The 23,621-nt window shown below is 48.8% G+C and overlaps 1 protein-coding gene across 1 annotated transcript in view; it reads right to left on the bottom strand.

Moving 5' to 3' along the window:
- Positions 1 to 23,621, bottom strand: part of ESPN (espin) — a 105,295-nt gene that overhangs the window by 45,620 nt on the left and 36,054 nt on the right. Inside the window, exons 5-9 of the mRNA XM_060276128.1 lie at positions 23,046 to 23,177; positions 19,748 to 19,917; positions 19,493 to 19,498; positions 18,599 to 18,624; positions 17,793 to 18,064 (exon numbers count right to left, since the gene is read on the bottom strand). Of these exons, the coding sequence (XP_060132111.1) occupies positions 17,793 to 18,064; positions 18,599 to 18,624; positions 19,493 to 19,498; positions 19,748 to 19,917; positions 23,046 to 23,177 (606 nt within the window). The remainder of the gene's footprint in view (positions 1 to 17,792; positions 18,065 to 18,598; positions 18,625 to 19,492; positions 19,499 to 19,747; positions 19,918 to 23,045; positions 23,178 to 23,621) is intronic.

Genomic DNA, 23,621 nt, shown 5'->3' with positions numbered 1-23,621 from the left:
TCTTATTGTTACAATTTATTACCCGCCCTTCATCCTAAGGCCCCAGGGTGGGTTACAACAATTGAAGCACAACATTATACAATGTTTAAAAAACAAAACAAACAAAAAACAGTTTAAAACAATTTAAAATTACAAAAACAGGAGACGGGTCTGAAAAAGCCAGGATAAACATTCTCCAAGCTGTATAACGAAAGTGCCATTTGCACTTCTGTGAGGAGGGAATTACACAATTTAGGGGCTGCCAAAGAGAAGGCCCCTCTCTTGAGCCACCACGCATCCCAAGACCCTGGGGGCAGAGGAACTACCAAGGGGGTGCCCCTGCTAATCTCAACACCTTAGGGGGTCATCAGGAATGGAGGTGACTTTCAGGTATTTGAGGCCTGAGTCATTTAGGGCTTGAAACACTAATGGGCGCACCCTGAACTGGGCCCTAACTGGCAACCAGTGCTGCTGTTTTAAAACATAGGTTATATGCAGGGCTTTTTTCTTTACCAGCCACGACTCAACAGAACTCAGTTCTCAGCATTTGCCATTCTAAGAGAATGAGGGAGGTGTCCGTGGCGAGTTCTGGCACCTCTTTTTCTAGAAAAATAGCACAGGCTATGTGATTTCTAAGGGGAGGCCTGGCTAGCAATTTGGCCACTGCATTTTGGCCCAAGTGACGTTTCTGTCTTCAAAGGAATCGCTCAGCTACCACCCCATTACCTATATTAAAATACAGTGGTACCTCGGTTTAAGTACACAATTGGTTCCAGAAGTCTGTACTTAACCTGAAGCAAACTTTCCCATTGAAATTAATGGAAAGTGCATTAATACGTTCCAGACAATCCGCGGAGTACTTAAACTGAAGCGTACTTAACCTGAAGCGAACTTTCCCATTGAAAGTAATGGAAAGTGGATTAATCCGTTCCAGATGGGTCCGCAGAGTACTTAAACTGAAAGTACTCAAACTGAGGCATACTTAAACCGAGGTATGACTGTATTCCCTAACTGCCCTTCACCAGAAGATTCCAGGGGGGTGTAGGAAAGCGTGAGAAGATTCATGCAACACAGAAACCAGAGTCATGGCACATACAGCAGAACCACCATTTTCAAGAGAAGCCCAGCAGATCTGGAACTCTACTTGATCTGAGAAAGTTGATGAGTCTTTAGTTGGACTTCGCTATTTCAACTCATTGCATGTGCCTATTTTATAGTCTCGCTTTAATTTTTCTCCATTGTAACTGTTCCCTCTGCTTTACATACATTCTGCAATAAAATAATAACAAAAAAGCTTCGCAAAAAATATTAAACAGAACACCAATGTTAAAAAAAAGATAGCCTAAAACCAAAGAGAAAATAAACGAGAGGAACAGAAAAAAGCAGTTCAGCCTAAAACCCCCAGATAAAACACCTGCATTATAAGAAAGGTTGTAAACTGGTGCCAAAAAGATTGAGATGCCAGCATCAGTTGGGTTTCCTTGGAGACAGCATTCCAAAATTGGGGACTCCCTGCAGAAAAGGGTTCATTTTTGCTTTAAACAGCTAGATGATTAAACCAACGAAAGGATTTTAGAATCATAGAATTGTAGAGTTTAGTTGCAATGTAGGAATCTCAACTAAAGCATCCCTGACAGATGGCCGTGCAATCTCTGCTTTAAGAACTCCAATGAAGGAGAGTTCACCACCTTCCGAGGGAGTCCGTTCCACCATCAAACACCTCTGACCATCAGAAACATGAGCATGACTTTTGGTGAATACGGGCCTTAACTGCTTCACCAAATTCTGGCCCAGCTAAATTACCAGCCAGCAGTGGATGCTTGTGTGTGCGCACACACACACACACACTAGCTGGCCCTGCCACACGTTGCTGTGGCTCAGTCTGTTAAATGGAGACTCAGAGTCCCCCTTCAGACTCCCCTCACCTTCAGAACCCCCCTATTTTATGTGTGTTCTATTTACGCAGGCGCATGCCTGTGACTCCCCCCACCCTGTGCCGATCCATGACATATCCCACCCCCGGCTTATCCCTGTGATTCCCCCCACCCTGTCCCAACCCATGACGTATCAGGACCCCTCTTCCCCCCACCCCCGGTTCATCCCTATGACTGGTCCCACTGTGTCCTGAACTATCCTGTCCCCTCCTCCCCCCCACCCAGGCGAGTCAGTACCTCCATTTGGCCTAGTCTGTAAAGGCTTCGGCCTAGTATGTAAACAGGAGCCGAGGTGCTGTTGAGAGGGAAGGTTTTATAGGTGCAGTACCAGTGTAGCCGCCGCTAGAGGGCGATGGTTTGCAACCTGGTTTTTTCCCCCAGAATGCAATTTTGTCTGAGTGGTATGTTTTGAAACACAGAGTTTTGGGGTTTTTACCAGGCACAGGTGTGACATCTGTCTTTGAAAACAGTACGGGGTTACTCTCATATTCGCATGCAGCATTGTGTCAAAATTTGAACGCAATCGGTCAAGCGGTTTTGGTGAAACATGGATACTAACGGACATGGCCAGTTTACTTACACACACACACACACTGCTTAATAACAATCTCTTAAGAGCTTTACATAAAAACACAGCATTCAATAAAAATGAGACCAGAATTACATTGTGAGTGGATCTCAGTAATAAAACTCAGCTGTGTACAAAACAGAGAATTAATAACAAGAGTCAATGGCTACTAAGCCACGATGGCTCAGCAATGTCACCAAGATCAGAGGCAGAAAAACTTCTGAACATCAGTTGCTGGAAGCCACAGGAGCAGTGAGTACTCTTGTGCTCAGGTCCTGCTTGTAGGTTTCCAATGATGCACATCTGGTTGGCCACTGTGAGAACAGGATGCTGGACTAGATGGGACATTGGCCTGATCCAGGATCTTATGTTGGTCCAGGAAAGCCTGAGGTATTTATAAGTCATGACTGTCCCTAGGAATCTAGAAGGACAATCCGCAGGGTGGGTGCTATCACCGAGAAGGCCATGTCTGTGCCATCCCAAGGCAACAATCTGCTTGTTGTGGAATGATGGCCAGAGGTCTCCTCAGAAGAACTTAAAAACTGGTTATGCCTGGACTAAGAGACGCAGTCTACTAGGTATCCAGGAATCACAGAATTGTAGAGTTGGAAGGTACTCCCAAGGGTCATCCAGTCCAACCTGCTGAAATGCTGATCTGAAGATGCTTAGGGTTTTAAAAACGTCAATGTTGAAACATTGCTACATATTTGATAGCAAATAGGCTTTGAGGTGGGCACCTTCATGCACACAGGCAGTCCCCAACTCTAGCCAGCCAAAGGGATGGATTGAGTTATTTGAGAGAGACATCTCTCTGGACAGAGAGCAGCCAGGATTTTACTACAGTAATAAGATGCAACCTGGAAGTGAAACCCTCTCCAGGGCATGAGTCAGGAAGCAGCTTTGGGGCTGCCCCTTCTACGTGCGAGTCTGTTGTAAACGGAGTGTGCAAACGCGCACATCTTCCGTGCACCTGGAAACGTGGCAAAGGAGGGTGTCGGGGGAACTGGACACCGGCCGCTGTGTCCAGGGAGGTAACCTCATCCGGAGGTGCAATCTGCTAATGAGAAGTTATGCAGGGGGGGAAGCGAGCAAGTTCACACCTTTCCTCTGCTTCTGCAGGACCCAGCGGAGCCCAGATGATGCAAATGTGCTTTGCATAAGTACAACCAGCTGGAAGAAGCAGGACTACACCTGTGAGGGAGAGGAGGTGCTTTGCTTATGTCTGGGCCGGAACTTGTCCAAAGGCCAGGAGCCTACCCTGGCAGGTTGTTAGGCAACAAGGCCTCAGAGCATGTGTGAAAAGCACCCTTTCTGCCCCCTGGGCTACTGGCATCCCAGATCACAAGACTGGCATTATATGTAAGGCTGCGGGTCAAAAAACCAATGAGGAGCTAAAACTGTTACTCTTGCCTGGCCTGCTGCCCTCACTAAGCCCCAGAGCAAGTCCTTCTGCCCACCAACTTGAAAAACATGCTTATTGTTATTTATTTAAAGCCTGTCTACCCTACTCTTTAGTCTGCCAAAATCAGAACAGTGGTACCTCAGTTTTTGAACGTAATCCGCTCCGCAAGACCGTTCGAGTTACGAGGCATGTTCGAAAATGGAAGTATTTATCCAGAAGCCTTTTTGTTAGGCATTTCAGGCCAAGATTTAGCAAAAGAGAAGAAAAAACTTTTCATGCAGGCTACAGCTGCTGCTAGGATATTGCTAGCACAAAGATGGAAAAGTCTTGAAATACCAACTAAAGAAGAATGGCAAGGAAACCGGATGGAATACGCTGAAATGGCAAAATTAATGGAAAGACTTTGAGACAAAGACAATAAAGACTTTAAGAGACTGGGAAACATTTATGTTATATTGACAGAATCAATGTAAAGAAATGGACTCACTTGCAGGGTTTGAATAAACACTTGCAATTAAAAAAACAAATGTAGAAATAGAAACGGGATGTTAACATGATAAGAGAATAATTATTTTAAAGAATAAGAAATAACCAATAAGCAGGGAGAGATAATGTGCCAAAAAAACAGAAAAGGATGTTGAGGGACGTCACGGGGGGGGGGGAGGAATAATGTACGGTATTTTGTTTTTGAAATACAGTGGGACCTCAACTTACGAGCTCCTTGACATCCGACGTTTTTGACATATGAGCAGGAAAAGTGGCCGCGCTCTTACGTTTCTTCCAACATCCGAACGGAAAACCCGTTCGCGGCTAGATGCGGTTTCCTCGACTTACGAGTTTTTCCGTTTCCAATGCATTCCTATGGGAAACCGCTTTTCCTATGGGAAACTCGACATATGAAGTTTTCGACCTACGAGTGTGCATTTGGAACGGAAAATAAAAAAATTCCTTCAGTAGCACCTTAAACTAAGTTTTTATTTTGGTATGAGCTTTCATGTGCATGCACACTTCTTCAGATACACTTGATACAGCATTCGGAACGGATTAAATTTGTACATCGAGGTCCCACTGTAATGGTCGTGATGATTATAAAATTGTAAAAGGTCAATAAAATTATCTTTAAAAAAGAAACAAAATGGAAGCATTTACTTCCAGGTTTACGGTGTTCAAGTTCTGAAATGTTCCATCAACGGAAGCGTTCAAAAACCGAAGTACCACTGTAGCAGGGACCATTACTTTAATACGTGCCTTCTTTAATTCCCACCTTGTACTTTTGATTTGGTTTCATATTTGCATGCTGGTTTCCCAGGAAGGTTGAGCTCCTAGTTGATCACACAAAGAAAACAAAGAATTGGAAAAATAGCAGTACTGTCCATCTTGGTAACCAAAAAAGGGGGGGAGCAGTATTCAATTAAGTTTTACTCAGAGGCGATCCACTGAAATTAAGAAACACAATAAATAAACACATTTATTTCAGTGAGTAAAACTTAGTGGAATGCCACCTAAACCATGCAAGAAATTAACACAGGTCGATGTCAACCCATGGGCCTCGGGGACTTTGTAGTCCTACCACTGCTTCTGCAGTCTGCAGTGCAAAACCGGATCCCAAAAAGGAGTCAAACTGGAGTCACAACCCCAATACAAACAAGGGGGTACTTCCAGACTGTTGCCATTTTCCGGTGGGGGTCTCATCACATATCAGCAAAATTAGGTTGGGGTAATATAGTTGCCTGGGAGGTTTCGCACAACAAGCCCACTTCCCCCAAAGATCAGACGACTTCTTCTTCTTCTTCTTCTTCTTCTTCTTCTTCTTCTTCTTCTTCTTCTTCTTCTTCTTCTTCTTCTTCTTCTTTACAAAAAGAAAAGTTATGGGATAGTGTGGGAAAGACTCAACACAAGGCCATCTAACCTCCTGGCCAATATATAAGGATGGCTGCTCAATAAACAGGTCATCTGGGGAAAAGCTCAATGGCTCCCCTAAGGGAAATTCAGCTTCCCTTGTTGTGAGATTTGACTTCTCTGCTCCACGTTTGTCCTCCTCCATCTCCCCTCTTTTCTGCTTAGGAGGTTTCCTCTTCCCGCTAAGCCACAATGAAAGGAGAGGTATTCAATAGTTAATGCACCTCCAGCTGCTGGGTTAATTCAGGCATTGTTTGTGGAGTGATTCGGCCAGGATTCTGTTGAATCCCCCTTGAAGACTGGAGCGGAGGCAGCCTTCTCTCTTTTCCCCCCAGGAAGATTGAAGACAGCTTGAATGAGGGATCACAGCCTGAGCCGGGTCCCTTCAGCCTGAAGGCATGCCTGGCCAAACTCTCTCTCTCTCTCTCTCTCTCTCTCTCTCTCTCTCTCTCTCTCTCTCTCTCTCTCTCTCTCTCTCTCTCTCTCTCTCTCTCTGTATATATATAGGGGGTACCTCTGGATGCGAACGCGATCTGTTCCGGAGCCCCATACGCATCCAGAGCAATACAGAACCTGAAGCGCTGAATCTGTGCATGGTAGCTGCACGATTCGGCACTTCTGCGCATGCACGTGACATCATTCGGCGCGTCTGCACATGTGCGAATTGCCGAACCCAGAAGTAACCCGTTCCGACACTTCCGGGTTCGGCGAGTTCGTAACCTGTGATGTACGCAACCCGCAGTGAACGTAACTAGAGGTATGACTCTGTGTGTGTGTGTGTGTGTGTGTGTGTGTGTGTGTGTGTGTGTGTACTAATCTCAAAACCAAAAGCAATGCAAACCCGAGCAGCATATACTGACAAAACAGCAACAATCGTATACCGTGTTTCCCCTTTTTTAATACGTAGTCAAAAAGTAAGCCAGGGCAGCAATTTTAAGCATTTGAGAAATATAAGACATACCCCGAAAATAAGACATACCCCCATGCCTGCCAACTGGGGGCCTGGAACCAGCTGCTGCAGCGTGGAATGCTCAGCAGCGGCAGGCAAAGCAAGGAAGCAGAGCGCGGAGATACAGATAAGCTGTAGCGGGGAAATCAGCTGTTTCTGGTTCAGTTGTAGCGCGCACCTAGCGAAGTCAGCCCTGAGGAGGTAAAATGGCGTTTAAAAATGCCGTTTGAAGTGATTTCAGCTTGCCTCCCCGCCGCCCGGAACCGGCTGCTGCAGCGCGCAGCAGCGCCGGGCGGAGCGCCCAGCAACACGGACGGAGCGCTCAGCAGCAAAAGAGCCGTGCGGCCACATGGAGAGGCGAGCGCCCGAGCGGGAGACGCGATCTCTGCAAAGCTCTGCACTCACTTCATCCGCCCGACGGGAAAGCGAAGTGGGGAAGAGAAAAAGAGAAAAAACCGAAGCGGCTCTTTTTCTCTTCCCCACTTCGCTTTCCCATCGGGCGGATGAAGTGAGTGCAGAGCTTTGCAGAGAGCATGTCTCCCGCTCGGCCACATGGAGAGGCGAGCACCCGAGCGGGAGACGCGCTCTCTGCAAAGCTCTGCACTCACTTCATCCGCAGTGGCACCCATGGTTCCTCATTTTAACCCCCCCCCAACAACCCTGTGAGGTAGGTTGGGCCGAGAGGCAGCATCTGGTCCAAGGTCACCCACTGAACTTCACGATGGTTGAGCCGGGGGGGATTCGAACCCTGGTCTCCCAGCTTCTACTCTGACGCTCTAACCCCTACACTGCATACATGCAAACCTGCCCTGCCTCCCGCTGCTGTTTGATTCAACTGGGCTTCAGCAACCCAAGTAAATTTTTGCTTATGACATAATTAGGGTATGCAGCACTTAACAATGGCAGGGGGGGGAATCACTTGGGTCACCTCAGCCAATCAGATTAAATCTTCAGCACCTGGTCCTGCTGGTTGCGTAAACCAGCCCTAAGACGCCAACACTCCCCCCCCACCATGCAATACGCTAAAAGAGGGGAATGAGCTGCTGCCAAAGCGGATGATTTAAGGAATTTTCGCCTAAGCCCGATGCTGTGGGTTTAAGGCCTTTGTGCCGCTAGCTGTGCAGGGGGAAGAGGGGTCACATTGCAGAGAAACTGGAGACTTGTGTATTTATTTCTCAGCAAAGGTATCTGTGCCACACAATCCAGCCGCCAACAATAGACCCTCGGCCTTGGATGCACTTCCTCAAGCAGGGCCTGACACTGTATCTTCACCCTACACATGTGCACGCACACACACACACACACACACACACACACACTCCTGCATGTCAGAGGCAGAGGATGGATCTGGCCCTGTCTTCCTAAGGATTTGGTAAGACCTCCCCCCCCCCCAGTGCTTGGCGAAGGGGAGAGTCGAATGCTTTGCATGCAGAAGATCATTGGCTCAACTCCCAACATCTGCAGGTAGAAATGGGAAAACCTGGAGAGCCGCTGCCCATCAGTGTAGGTACTCTGGAGCTAGATTCCAAGAACACAGCAAACGGCCTTCTACCGAATCAGACCATTGGCCCACTTAGCTCAACATTGTCTCCATTAACTGGCAGCAGATCTCCAGGGTCTCAGGCCTAGGATCTTCCCCAGCCCGACCTGGCCGTGTTGGGAATTGAACCCGGTGCATTCTTCCTGCAAGGCAGGCACTCTACCACCAAGCGACAATGGCCCTTGCCAAAGGCTCCCGCTCAGGATTGGTTCCCTAGGTTCCCAAGTGTGGGGAGTTGCCTGAGAGAACAGTCGATTGCAGAGCAGAAATGGAACTCCGAGGGTCATCTAGTCCAAACAACTGCAATCCAGGGATTATAGCTAAAGAATCCCTGGCAGATGGACAGCCAATATCTGCTTTAAACCTCCAGGTCTACCATTTTCTGAGGTGGTGTATCCTTGTAACAGCATAGGTAAAAGTAAAGGGTAAAGGGACCCCCCACCGTTCGCAGACAGCTCTGGGTTTGCGGTGCTCATCTCGCTTTCCTGGCCGAGGAAGCCGGCGTACAGCTTCCGGGTCATGTGGCCAGCGTGACTAAGCCGCTTCTGGCAAACCGGAGCAGTGCACAGAAATACCATTTACCTTCCTGCCAGAGCGGTACATAATAATAATAATAATAATAAATTTTTATTTATACCCCGCCCTCCCCAGTCAAAAATCGGGCTCAGGGCGGCTGACACCAACAGAATTACAATAAAACATAAAAACAATTAATTAAAATACAGATTAAAATACAGTATCAAAATTTAAAGTGCAGCCTCATTTCAAGTAGTCCACAAATCCAAGCCATGAGGGAGGAAAACACAGGGGTCAGGCTGAGTCTAACCCAAAGGCCAGGCAGAACAGCTCTGTTTTGCAGGCCCTGCGGAAAGATGACAAATCCCGCAGGGCCCTGGTCTCCTGGGAAAGAGCGTTCCACCAGGTTGGGGCCAGTACTGAAAAGGCCCTGGCTCTAGTAGAGGCCAATCTAGCCATCTTATGACTCGGGATCTCCAGAATATTATTGTTTGTGGACCTTAAGGTCCTCCGCGGGGCATACCAGGAGAGGCGGTCCTGTAGGTACGAGGGTCCCAAGTCACATAGGGCTTTAAAGGTCAAAACCAGCACCTTAAACCTGATCCTGTACTCCACCGGGAGCCAGTGCAGCTGGTAAAGCACTGGATGAATGTGATCCCGCGGCCGGGACCCTGTAAGGAGCCTCGCCGCGGCATTCTGCACCCGCTGGAGTTTCTGGGTCAATTTTAAGGGCAGCCCCGCGTAGAGCGAGTTACAATAATCAAGCCTGGAGGTGACAGTCGCATGGATCACTGTGGCCAGATCGGGGCGAGAGAGGTAAGGGATATTTATCTACTTGTCTTTGACATGCTTTCGAACTGCTAGGTTGGCAGGAGCAGCGGCCGAGCAACGGGAGCTCACCCTGTTGCAGGGATTCAAACTGATGACCTTCTGATCGGCAAGCCCTAGGCTCTGTGGTTTAACCCACAGCACCACTGACAAAAGCACACCTTGAATCTTGTAGCTACGCAATGAGGCTGTAAGAAAGCAAATGTCTGTTTTCAAACCGGGGGCCTGTTTCCTTTTGCATCAGTGTTTCTGCAGGCATCAGAGAAACACACAGCCCCTCTTGCTGTGTTTCAGCAGTTACTTACCCAGGGAGAGGGCCTTCTTGGCAATGGCGCCCTCCCTGCGGAGTACATTTCCGAGCACAATTCAAAGTGTTGGTGCTGACCTTTAAAGCCCTAAATGGCCTCGGCCCAGTATACCTGAAGTAACGTCTCCACCCCCATCATTCAGCCCGGACACTGAGGTCCAGCGCTGAGGGCCTTCTGGCAGCTCCCTCATTATGAGAAGTGAGGTTACAGGGAACCAGGCAGAGGGCCTTCTTGGTAGTGGTGCCCGCCCTGTGGAACACTGTCCCATCAGATGTCAAACAGATAAACAACTATTTTTTAGAAGACATGAAGGCTGTCCTGTTTAGGAAAGTTTTTTAAATATTTGATGAATTATTGTATTTTAATATTTTGCTGGAAGCTACCCGGAGTGGCTGGGGAAACCCAGCCAGATGGGAGGGTATAAATAAGTTGTTGTTGTTGTTGTTGTTGTTAAGGTTTGACATCTTGTTATGTTTTTATATGTGCTGGAGGCTGTCCAGAGTGGCTGGGGAAAGCCAGCTGGAAGGGTGGTGTATTAATAATAAAATTATTATTATTAATATTAATATTTCAGGGGTGCCCACAGCCCACCACCAAAACAAACACAACAAATGCTTGAGGACTTTATATGGTCCGTGTTTTAAAGTGAGCTGACCACATTTGCAGCTCCATGACCAGCACATGGCTTGAAATGCAGGCTGCCCTTCACTTTTTGCACTGCTCCAAATTTTGCAGGATAGTTCTTGGTTCAAAAACACACTGAAATGCATAGGTTAGGTTAAAACACACACACAAATCCATATTTTAAGGTAAACTATTAAAGCACGTTTTCATGCTTTCCTTAAAAAATAAATACAGTGGTACCTCGGGTTACAAACACCTTGGTTTACAAACACTTCAGGTTACAGACTCCGCTAACCTTGAAGTAATACCTCGGGTTAAGAACTTTACCTCAGGATCGCGCGCCGGCGGCATGGCGGCAGTGGGAAGCCCCATTAGGTAAAGTGGTACCTCAGGTTAAGAATGGTTTCAAGTTAAGAACGGACCTCTGGAACGAATTAAGTTTGTAACCAGAGGTACCAGTGTATAAGCAGATTGGTGTGGAAAAAGAATGAGTTGGGTTCGTGAATAAATAAATGAAGCGGACAAAGGCCTGAGACATATCTGTCCAACCTTTAACACAGGCATCCCCAAACTCTGGCCCTCCAGATGTTTTGGCCTACAACTCCCATGATCCCTAGCTAACAGGATCAGTGGTCAGGGATGATGGGAATTGCAGTCCAAAACATCTGGAGGGCCGAAGTTTGGGGATGCCTGCTTTAACACAGGCCAGCATTAAAGAATTTGTGTGATTGTGAAAAAAGGATTTCTGTAAATTTCAGTTCATCTAGTCCTTTTGCATAATTTTTTTTAAACCAAGATGCTGGATCCCCCTGTCCTTATTACCTAGATTGTGGGAGTTAGTGCAAAACTTTACCAGTATCATAAAGCCTGTATGCTGCACGGGGAAAGTGTAGAATGTGGGGCAAAGAAAATGTGGTTTTCTTTGAACTTTAGGTTCCATTTTAAGTAGCAAGTTTTGAGCCCTCTCACAATAAAAATCTGCTTGTTGAAATCTTAGCAGGCAGAGAAGAGGAAGAATCAGATATTCCAGTGATATGGGAGCCATTGCTGGCTTCCCTTCCCATAACCAGCAGCAGCAGCACGGAATAAATTGTGCAAAGCAGCAGGATACATGACGCAAAACCAGAGGAAAATATTAACATGTGCGGAAATTATGTAGGTCTCAGAGTGCAGCTTTACTTGTCACAGTGTTCAAATTGCACATAGTTTTATGGGTTGGGCTCGCTCAACCCTTGTACGGGTATCTGATTTGGGATATGTGCATTACACCTGCCAACTATTTGGCAGCCAGAGGTCCTCACATGGCAACATCCACCAGCTGTGTCCCCGTTTGGGGGGAAGTGCCTCAGTTACACATGCATGGCTCTCATCTAGCCTAGACTGCTGCAACGCTTTCTACATGGGGTCACCCTTGGAGAGGGAAACAGACCCACTGAAATTCATGGACATGATTAACTTAGGTCCCTTCATTCCACTGGGTCTGCTCTAAATCTCAGTTGTCAACAACTTTCTTAATTGACCAGGCTTGGCATGAATATCTGGGGATCCAGCATTCTACAGTGCAGAGTGTTCTGCTTATTGTGCCTTCCAGACATAGCCGCTGATCTCAGAGACTCCATGCGCCAAGGGACACCCATCATGGCTCAATTCTTCCCCTATCCCTGCATTCAGTCACTTGCCACTCAGGAGCCAGCCTTCCAAATCCTTCAGCAGCCAGCAAGAGACCTCAAGGGGCTCAATGAACCATTTATTTCCCTTTATTTTATTTTTTAAAGCCTTCCCCTGTCCCTCAGTCTGCCAGAAAGTGACCTGGTTGTGGGTCTAAAAGTCACAGCAGCAGCCAGGCCCCTTGCAAGCTGCTGAGTCTGCAAACCGAACTGCATTCCTGAGCCCCAAACCAGGGCTAAGGGGGAATGAAAGGGCCGGTGCAATTAACCAAATTACAAATGGAGCCATCAATTTTTCCTAACTGCAGCCTGTTGTGGTGAGTCAGCCAGGAGGAGTGGGGCCAACAAGCCAGCTATTGTTCCTGACAGCCCCTCTGTCGCTTCACATCATAGACAGGCAAGAAGCGGGGACCAAGACCGCTTGCACTCCACCACAATCCCAAGACAAGAGAGAGGAATGGGAAAGGACAGGATTGTGTCAGGCAGGCGTGGGGTGTTCTATCTGCAGATAGAAGGTCGAAGCTGCCCTGTGAGGGTAGGACTTGAACCAATAGGCTTTAAGTTACAAGAAGAGAGATTAGGACTAAACATCAGGAAGAACTTTCTGGCAGTAACAGCTGTTCAACAGTGGGAGGTGGGAGGTTGTGGACTCTCCTTCCTTGGAGGTTTTTAAGCAGATGTTGGATGGCCACCTGTCATGGATGCTTTAGCTGAGATTCCTGCATTGCAGGGGGTTGGACTAGATGGCCCTCGAGGTCCCTTCCAACTCTACAATCCTATGATTCCTATGAGCTTTGGAAAGTTTATTTAATTATTACGTATACTTTCACCCCACCCACAATCTCTATCATCGTTTTATTACCTACCCTTCACCCTGAGGTGGGTCACAACTACTTAAAATATCGTGACTATTCAAATATCCGAAGGGCTGTCATGTGGAAGGTGGAGCCAGCTAGTTTTCTGCGGCTCCAGAGGTGAAGACCCAAACCAACAGATTCAAATGGCAAGAAAGGAGATTCCGAGTAGACATTGGGAAGAAGTTTCTGACAGTGAGAGCTGCCCAGAAGAACAGACTCCCTCAGAAGGTGGTGGGTTATCCTTCATGGGAGGTTTTCAAAAGAATCCCATCTGTCAAGGATTCTTTAGCTGTGATTCCTGCATTGCAAGGGGTTGGAAGAGATGACCCTTGGCACCCCTACCAACTCTACAATTATATGATTCTATAATCCATGAATATTCAGAATTAAAAACAGTTGAAACATATTCCATTCATAAGAATGGAATATGTCACACACAGGTCAGGGTGCATATTCAGCATTTGCCAGAAGCTGTGTAGTGAAGGGGCCAGGAACACCAATGTGTGTGTGTGGAGTTCCACACTTTAGGGGCTGCCACAGAGAAGACCCTCTGCTGGGCCACTGCCACCACCCCTTGAACATCTGAGGGAGGTGGAACCACCAAGAGGAACCTCTCTGTTTGCCTTAACACCTGGGAAAGACTGTAGGGAATGAGGTGGTCTTTCAGGTATGATTTCAGAGGATGTTACAAATCAGTTAAAATACAAACACCTAAAACAAAAAAGCCCAAGTCAGACGGAGCAGATAAAACGTACCTAAAACCAACTGGAGATCAGCCTTAAGATCATCTTGAGGAACAGACCTTACAACAAGAGACACTAATGCTGGCAACCCAGAAGAAAAGCACAGGCAAACGGATACAGTAGGCCTTAACCTGGTGCCATGCTGCCAGCAGAGTCAGTTCCAGGAATTCATTCCAGGAGAGCAATGCTTCTGAACACCAGTAGCTGGAAACCACAGGAGGGAGTGTTTTTGTGCTTGGATCCTGCTTGCTGGTTACCTGAAAGCATCTGGCTGCCCACTGTGAGAACAGGATACAGTGGTACCTCAGGTTACAGACGCTTCAGGTTACAGACTCCGCTAACCCAGAAATAGTACCTCGGGTTAAGAACTTTGCTTCAGGGTGAGAACAGAAATCAAGCGGCGGCTGCGCGGCAGCAGTGGGAGGCCCCATTAGCTAAAGTGGTACCTCAGGTTAAGAACAGTTTCAGGTTAAGAATGGACCTCCAGAACGAATTAAGTTATTAACCTGAGGTACCACTGTACTAGAGTGGAAGGGCCATTGGCCTGAACCAGCAGGATTGTTCTTATGTTCAAAGCTGTGGGGCCACCACAGAGAAGGCCCCGTCTCATGTCACACACCCACACACCCCTGATGCATCTCCCTCAATTGGACTTGGAAGGAAGGGATACTTAGAAAGCAAAGCATTGACTCAGCATGGGAGACACAGCAAGGACCAATGGGAAACTCTTTCCGGTGGCAACGAGCCAAGAAAGCAAAGTCTGTGTGAAGGGAGGAAGGAACAGAGGAAGACATTTGCCCAGTAACCCTAGGGAAAGCTCAGCATTGAGAAGAGTCTCAACCCTCCATACTTGGAGCTAGAGCAGGCATCCCCAAACTTCGGCCTTCCAGATGTTTTGGACTACAATTCCCATCTTCCCCGACCACTGGTCCTGTTAGCTAGGGGTCATGGGAGTTGTAGGCCAAAACATCTTGAGGGCCTCAGTTTGGGGATGCCTGAGCTAGAGGCTCACAAAGATCTTTCCGATCAAAGGATGAAGTTTTGAGGGTTCTGAGAGCACCCACAAGTTGGGGAGATTTCAGAGCAAGGAGGCCACTGTGCCAAGGTGCAGAGTCATACCACAACCTGAGACTGTGTCCATTTCTGGGGTCACGAGGTTCTCAGGGGAGGCAGTCAATGTCCCAGTTAAGCAGAGAGCATTCAGCACCTTAGAGAGCTCCAGGAGCCCTGCTGAGGTGCCTATAGGACAGGGGTCCCCAAACTTTTTCAGCCGGGGGCCGGTCCACCGCCCCCAGACCCTGTGCTGGGCCGGACTATATATTTTTTTTGGCGCAAGGACCCCTGCTGCGCCCCACCCCACCCCATGTTTCTCTCAGGGTGGGCAGCAGAGAGAGAGAGTCCGGAGGGACAGAGACTCCATTTTCCAGAGTTGTTAAGAGGCGGCTCAGCCCCCCACGGGCACACCTCTCCCTCGGGTGTGGGGTCAAGGAGGGAGATGCTGCCTTCACTGAGCGAAGACTGGGGGTGTGGGGTCAGGGAGGGAGATGCTGCCACATTCATTCAAAGCAGTCCAAAGTGACACCATTAATTCTTTATAATACAGTATTGCTCTAAAAACAGATGGCAAAAAACTCTAACTGTACTGGTCTTTGGCGTCTGGAGAGGGGAAGGGGGAACTTTGTATCTGAAAGTTTTAAACTGAATTTCATCATCATAAAAAACATTGGAAGAGACAAATGGCTTTAGCCACGTTTCATGGGCAGCCCTACCTGATTCCCGTTGAACTTACTGCAAAGTAACTGAGCTCTTAGCCTGGCAGTGAGAGAGGGGGGAGACCCAGCTGCCTTAAGAGATGAATGAGATAAACACCGGGATGAAAAAACACACAAAAAGCGGGAGATTGATATTTTGGGGTCCTAGGGCAGATTAGGCAGGTCTCCTTTGTCAGTTGCTGCCCAGGGCTGCGGAGCCAGGAGGAGAAAAGTCAGTGGAGCTGCCTTTTGGACTCGGCTCTGGGGCTGAGGAGCTGACTGAAGCAGCCGAGCGAGCGGAAGCAGCCAAGCGGAGGCAGGAGGGGCGAGCCAGGAGCTCCGTTCAGAGCCTCTTAAAGGCGCAGCGCCGCTTTTTCCCACCGCCTTCCTGGGCACCCCCTGGGCTCCTCTGCCTGCTCTTGCAAGCCCGAAAAGGCTCCTGTCCTGCTGCTGCCTCTCGCAAGCGCAGGCACAGGAGCCGCAGTTGGGGGAGGCAGCAAAGGGGTGGGGAGGAACGAGCAGCCCGGCTCCTGCCCAGCTTCGCTGCTTTAAAGCGAGCTGCGGAGGAGGGAAGGTTTCTCCTCCGGGCTGAGAAGCTGCGCTGCGTCTCTCTTCTTCTTCGAGGACTCCGCACCGCGTCTCCTTTTTCTTTCCCCAGCCCTGGGTTCCGCTCAGTCAAGCTTCGCCATCAGCGCACACACCGCGGGACCAGCAAGAGCTGTGCGCGCGCTGGTGGGTGAAGCTCGACTGAGCGGAACCCAGCACGGGGGAAAGGAGAAGGAGGTGCGGCGCGGAGTCCTCGGAGAAGGAGAGAGACGCTGCGCCACTAGGAGGAGGAGCAGCCACAGGCGGCGCCCAGGAGGAGCCCGTGCCATGCTTCCCTTCCTTGGCGCTGCTGCTGCGCTCAGGACAGGCGCAGGCTCCTGGCGGCGAAGAAGAGGCGACGCAGGGGGGTAAAATGGCTCTCGCTGGGAAATTTTTTAAAAAGTGCATAATGACCATGCCGATCCCCAGACCTTTCGCGGGCCGGATTGGGAGGCCAATTGGGCCGCATCCGGCCCCCGGGCCGTAGTTTGGGGATGCCTGCTATAGGAGATGTTGTTTCTGTAGGGAGCTGGAGTCAACTCAAGTATTACTTAGGCCAGCCAGTCCCATCCCTGGAGTCCCAGACGGTTAAGATTAGCAAAAACATCCCATGGAGGAAAAGCAGAGCAGCGCTCATCATCCAACCAGCAGAGCAGACAGAAATCCCTTTGCAAAGTGGGGAGAAGAGAACAGTGGAATGCTGGCCAAGCCATGGGCCTGCTGCAACGACCAACATTTTCCCCTAAGGAAGAGTCAGCCAGATCGTCTGGGAACTAAGGTGGGGAAGGGTCTCTGCCTAGTACATGCAGGTCTGATGGGAAATGCGGCAAGGCCTCCCCTGACGTCCCAAGTGCTAAGGCGTTCAGAAACAGAAAGTCCTTTACGGATCCTGGTCCTGAGCTGGTTTGCGATGCTTTAAATGTAGTGGTCCGTCCTACGAACTGGGCTCACAGACTGGTAAAATTGGTACAGCATCACAGGCAGAAAGTGTGCCTTATATTTGAGAAATACGGTATATACAAAAACATAATAAAGCACTGCAAAACAGTAGTTGCAAAACCTTATTGGGCCAACATAAACTCATCCCCATTGCCCCTTGCCCTAATATATTAAAAAAGCATCATTCAGAATCATCGTTTGCAGAACCCAATGTAACAGTGCAATAACATTTAAAAACAGTAACCATTTATTTAAGATCCAATTAAAACTATGTAGTTTAATTAAGTCAACAACACTGATGAACTTGATCTGGTGATACCAGCTTCCCAAAGTCATTTACACCTTCTGTGCCCCCCTTGCCTGTTAGTGCCCCCCTAAGTAATCCCACCGCCAGCTTTGGGACCCACTGCTCTATAGACACCTACAGCAGCCTTCGTCAACCTGGTGCCCTCCAGCTGTGGTTCAAAATATCTGGAGGGTCCCAGGTTTATAGCAGGGTGACTGAGGTGGCTTCCTATGTTTGAAAACCATGACCCCGGAGGAATCCTATGCACCCTTTATGTCGCTGCTGGGCTTCCCACCTACTCAAGGTGAGTTTGGGATCTCCTCCACAGCACCAAGAAACTGCAAGAGAAAGCCAAGACAGCTTCCGGCACAAAGTTTAGCATTTCTCAAAAGGGTCCTGCGGCATCCTGGGCCTTACCTCCCTCTTGAGGGCTTCGCTCTCCACATGGCGGAGATTGTTCTTCGCCTGCACATAGATCTCGGCCGTGTGCTGAACCTCTGGGGGGTTTGGCGCCGGGTAGCCAGGAGGAGGAGGGAGCACCTTGGTGTCGGGGGGCGGGGGAGGCGCCGGGAAGTTTGGAGGTGGGGGTGGGGAGGCCTCACCCCCCTTCTTGCTGTGCCCGGGGGCAAGGTCAGGGTTCAGCATGTCCATGTAGGTTTGCATATCTGTGATTGTCGTACCGGGAACTCCTGGAACAAGGAGTCGGAGGAGAGAGAAAGAGAGAGAGAGAGAGAGAGAGAGAGAGAGAGAGAGAGCACAGACTGAAATATTCTTTGAAATTTGCAAAAAACAGCCTTTGAAAATACCCTTTGACATTTGCAGTCCTTTGAAATATCCTCGGAAATTTGCACTTCTCCACATTTTGTAGCAGAGGTCTCCAAAAATGGGTGCACAACATATGGGAGCACAAGACGAGCCCTGTTGGGTCCACCTAACTCCAGCATCCCTGCAGTTTTCTACAGTGTCCAAACAGAAATATCCAGGAAGCCTACAAAGCCTGAAGGCAAGAACCCTCCCCAGCAGGTGCAATTAGTGCAAGATTGCTTAGGCTCACCCTGAGCCTGTGGGGCTTTAAAAGGGAGGACCAACTAACTCTTCGCAATGTCCTTATTTGAAATTATTTTCAAAAGAAACCATAGCTGTTTTTGGAAATGCGGGCATTGCTTGCAGCTGTGAGCTGGTAACGTTCTCTAGTAGGCTGGCAATGAAGCACTAATCTGTGCCACAAGGTGGCACTCTTCCCTTGGCCCTGGTGTGTATGTGTGGCCAAGATGATAAAAAGGTCTGGGGAAACTGAGCCTTATGGGGACAGGCTGAGGGAGTTGGGGATGTTTCACCTAGAGAAGAGAAGACTAAATATCTAAAGAGCCGTCACACGGAAGATGGAGAAAGCTTGTTTTCTGCTGCTGCTCCACAGGGAAGAATCAGAATCGGTGGATTCAAATGACAGGAAAGGAGATTCCAACTAAACCTTTGGAATAACTTTCTGACTGTAAGAGGCATTCAACAGTGGAACAGACTCCCTTCGAAGGAGGCAGATTCCCCTCCATTGGGAGGTTTTTAAACAAAAGTTGAACGGCCGTCTGCCAGGGATTCTTTAGCTGTGATCCCTGTATTGCAGGAGTGGGTTTGGATGACCCTTGGAGTCCCACCCAACTCTACGATTCTACGATTCATTGGAGGTTTTTAAGTGGAGGTTGGGTTTTCCCCCCACCTTTTGTCATAAGATTTTGTTGAAGCTTTTTCGTGGTGAAATAAGATCAAAGAAAACTAATCTAAAATTTAAAAACAGAGAAAGAAGAGCAGAGGTTGGATGCTCATCTGTCAGATAGGATCTAGTTGAGATTCCTACATTGGAATAGATGATCCTCCAGGTCCCTTTTCTGTAGTGGCTCCCTGTTTGTAGAATGCTCTCCCCAGGGAAGTTTGACTGGCGCCTTCATTACTGTATATATATTTTAGGCGCCAGGCAAATACGTTCCTCTTCAACCAGGCCTTTGGTGGATTAATATTCTACAACCTTTTAAATATGTCTGTGAGACACGGGGGTTATTGCTTCGTGATTTCGGTTTGATCGTTTACTTGTGTTTCATCTTTCATTTTATTCTGCGAACCACCCTGAGCTCTTTAGATGAAAGGCGGCGTGGAAGTTTGATGAATAAAAAACAAATAGATCAAACTCTGCAATTAGATGGTGCTATGAATTAACTCCCCCCACCCCTGGCACCACCTCCCACTTCTTCCCAAGAGCAACTTTGCAACAGATGGCAAGTGGGGAAGGGCAAACAGACCCCAACACATACACCCACACCCATGTGTGTAAGGGATACTTACTGCAGCCTTGACTGTTCCTTTTCTCCCCGGTGCTAGACTGGCTGGAGTTGCAGGAGTCGTAATTGGAGAGGGTGCTGCTGGGGGACCCGAGGTCAAAGTGGGCCTGCGGGGCAGACATGGTGGTGTTGGGCGACGACATCCCAGAGTCTGGCTGCTTGAACTCCAGGTCCGTTGAAGGATCCCGCGAAAGGACCCTGTGCTCCACGCTCTGCAAGCCACAGGCCAGAAGTGTCAGTTAAAAGGTGAATAGGAAGCTCAGAGAAAGGGGCCACTCCGCACCAGGCCATGCTCAGGTGGCCCCCTCCTCGAAAATGGGTCCGCCTGGCTGATTGGGTGGTTGCCCTTCTATCCCCATCTTCTGTCCTGCAAGGAAGTCTAGGGGGGGTGCGTTGTTCTCCCCATCCTCATTTGTTCCTTGCAACAACCCTGCAGGGTAGGTTAGTCTGAGAGGCAGTGACTGGCCCAAGGTTGCTCTGTGAGCTTTGTGGCCGAGTTGAGGTTTTGAACCCTGGTCTCTCCCAGGTTCTACTCTATTGCTCTAACCACTAGTCTACCCTCCCTGTGTCTGCGTGCAAAGCAGGGGGCTCTGCCCCTGATTTCAGGGTCCTCCCTGGCCCAGACAGGGGACAGGCCAACTCTTGCCAAATTGGAGAGGCCTTCCCTGGCAAATCATGGGTAAGAATCCCAAGAAAAAACGATTTTTATACAGCAACACAAAGTTGAAATTTCCCCAATTTACTTATTCATCTTATTGCGTTTATATCCCACCTTCTCTCAAGGTGGTGTACACAGTTCTTCTCCTCATTTTTATTCTCGCAACAACCCTGTGAGGTCGGTCTTCTTCATGGATGAGTGGGGATTTGAACCCTGGTCTGCCCAGTTCCTAGCCTGACCCTCTAACCACTACACCACACTGACTCACTTGCAACAGTCCCTGACAGTGAAAAGGCAGGCATCACCACAAAGATGGTGATGATAAAAATAAGAAGCCAAGACCAAAAGCCTTGAGAGCTGACGCCGAGGCAAATTTTGGAGAACAGAAGGATGGCTTCAGCTGGGGATTAGGGGGTTAAAGCCAACATGGAAAAGTGGCTTTCGAAAGTGGGAGGGGGGAGAGGGAGGTGGCATCAAGTGGGGATTCCTGGAGGGTGTTTCAAGAGGCCCCTTGATTTAGGCAGGCCGGCTCCCCTACCCCACTCACAGGTTTTCCTCCAGGCTATAATTCTGCATCACATCTTTTCCAGATGCTACGCTCCAGGCTAACACTTGCCCTGGAGACTCCTTGACACATCCCACAACAGGCACACACACACACACACACCAGGACCCCCCCCTTGCTTACGTTGCCCATGATCCCGGGAAAGCCCCTGGTCCCCTTGCTCGGCTCTTGTGCGGCCCAACCCAGAGGTCCGACCTTCTTGGCACGAAGGAAAGCATAACACAACAGCGCTGGATGAGTCCCCAGGGGGGCTGCTGAGTGACAGCAGCCCTTCTGTGAGCCCTGCTTGGCATCATTAGCCTGGCTGCCCTGGGTAACACACCAGCTGCCAACCTCCCATTGGCCTCCTCCGCCAGCTCGAGAAATATTTTTGTCCTCCCAATGGGGAGGCAGGGGAGTTGTGAGAGTGCAGCTGTAGGAAGGGAGAGCCTGTGGGGAGGGAGGGATGTTCCATGCACCAGAAGACACCCCCATGCAACACACACACACACACAAAATGGCCCAGAAAGGCAGAACGATGATCTGGTGTAAACTTGGCTGGCAGAGTCCGTATCAGAGGAGTGCAAGTTTTGCCCCCCCCCCTAAAATATTTGAGGGTGCTGCCCCTCTCCAAGTTGACGGGCATTGTCATTCAAATGGTATGCGTGTACAGCGTCATGTGATCAACTAAATGGGGCAACGCTATTGAATATTTTATTCAAGTTGGCAACATGCAGTAGTGGTTAGAGAATGGGTAGGCAAACTAAGGCCCAGGGGCCGGATCTGGCCCAATCACCTTCTAAATCTGGCCCATGGACGGTCCGTGAATCAGCATGTTTTTACATGAGTAGAATGTGTCCTTTTATTTAAAATGCATCTCTGGGTTATTTGTGGGGCATAGGAATTCATCCATTCCCCCCCCCCCCCAATATAGTCTGGCCCTCCACAAGGTCTGAGGGACAGTTGACTGTCCCCCTGCTGAAAAAGTTTGCTGACCCCTGGGTCAGCAGTTGGAAGACCAGGGTTCAAATCCCCACTCAGTCATGAAGCTTACTGGGTGACCTTGGACTAAATAGACTACCCCACCTCGCAGGGTTGTTATGAAGATAAAACACAAGCCACTTCAAAAAGAAAAAAGAACTCTGTGCAATGCCTTGAGCTCCTTGGAAGAAAGGTAGGATATAAATGTAAAAAAAAAAATGAAATAAAGAAATTAACGGGTGAAACAGCAATCCCTGTTTAAACATGTCGTTGTTCCATGTTCATCCCTTGCCATGCCAAGAGAGCCCATTCACACAGCCAGCTGCAACTCGTGAAAAGAAATATGGAATCAAGTGTTGCCTAAACTGGCCCTAAAAACAGCTCCACATCTGCGCTGAATACACCAGGGTCTGGTGACACATCTACCCATCAGGAACTTTTGAAAACCTTCAGCATCCGAAGAAAAAACCCATTCCCCCATAGCCACACACACACACACAATCTGACTAATAGAGTTCAACAGGTGGCATCCTTCTTTTTTAAACTATTATTCCCCTCCAAAGTCAGCTACATCCCAGAGTTAACTGTCCCTTTCCCCGGCTCCTTCCACACTAAATCCCTTTAGCGTTGCTTGGGTGCTGTTTTACGGAAATAAGGAGCAAAGCTGAAACGTGGGTTCCACACTTAACATAATCCAGCAGTATCCTTCCCTCTGGTGAAGATTCTTCCATGATGATTGCACAGGAAGAGCTTAGAAACCTTAGGTCCCATGCAATGTTAAGTGGTAGCTTCCTCCTTGCAACTTAGACCCTATTTATTGCCTCCTGTTCAGTGTGATGGGGGGATTTTTAATGCTCTGTGATCCAGCAATGTCCTTCCGTCTAGCAAAGGTCCTTCCATGATGACTTGACTACACAGTAAGTACTTGGCACCTCAGGTCCCCTACAGTGTTAATTCAGAGCTTCTTTCTTCCAGCTTGGACCCCTTTTTACTGCCTCCCATTGTGTGTGATTGGGGAGTTACGGACAGAGAGCCAGTTAACTGTTCCTTGAATAATCTCTCTCAATGGCCCTTATCATCACTGCCTCTTCCTTTTCTCTCTGGTCTCACTCTTCCCCATCAAAGCAAGCCAGCCGCCCGCATGACATGATGCTCACCATGTTCTCCACCGTGCGCAGGTACTTGGCGCAATGCAGGTGCCCGTTGTAGTCTGCAAGGTCGGCCGCCGTGTAGTCGTCCTGGTCGCGGATGCCCAAGTTTACGCCGTTCACAACGAGGATTTGACAGCACTGAGAGGAGAAGAGAAAGGCAGTCAGCCCACAGGAGGAAGGACCACATCAAGGCTCGAAAGGAACAAGGCTGCCTTATTCTCAAGCTATGGCACGCCTGAGAATCATTTGTTCTAGCCCAGTGCTACCTCCTTTTGCAGCAAACCTCCAAAACTGGATGCCTGTTCCCTTTTATGCATTGTAGGGAGTTGGACTAGATGACTCTTGGGGTCCCTTCAATTTTACCTGGAGATACAGGGAGACTTGCATATCCCTACCCAGCATTCTGGGGCCCAGTCAAGCACCCATATATCTCCAGCTCACTGCCCCGGCCTCACAGAGTCCTGTTTCTATAAAGGACAACTCTATTCTTCTTGCTTTGGTGTCTGCAACGAAATGTTGCAGCGTGTCTTCCTCACCTCTAAGCAGGTGCACTCATCCTCAGGAACGGCTGCAAGCTGAGCG

The sequence above is a fragment of the Zootoca vivipara genome, chromosome 6 (assembly GCF_963506605.1).
Source record: "Zootoca vivipara chromosome 6, rZooViv1.1, whole genome shotgun sequence".
NCBI lineage: Eukaryota > Metazoa > Chordata > Lepidosauria > Squamata > Lacertidae > Zootoca > Zootoca vivipara.
Note: the sequence above shows the minus strand (reverse complement) of the source record. Positions and strands in the feature narration are given on the sequence as shown.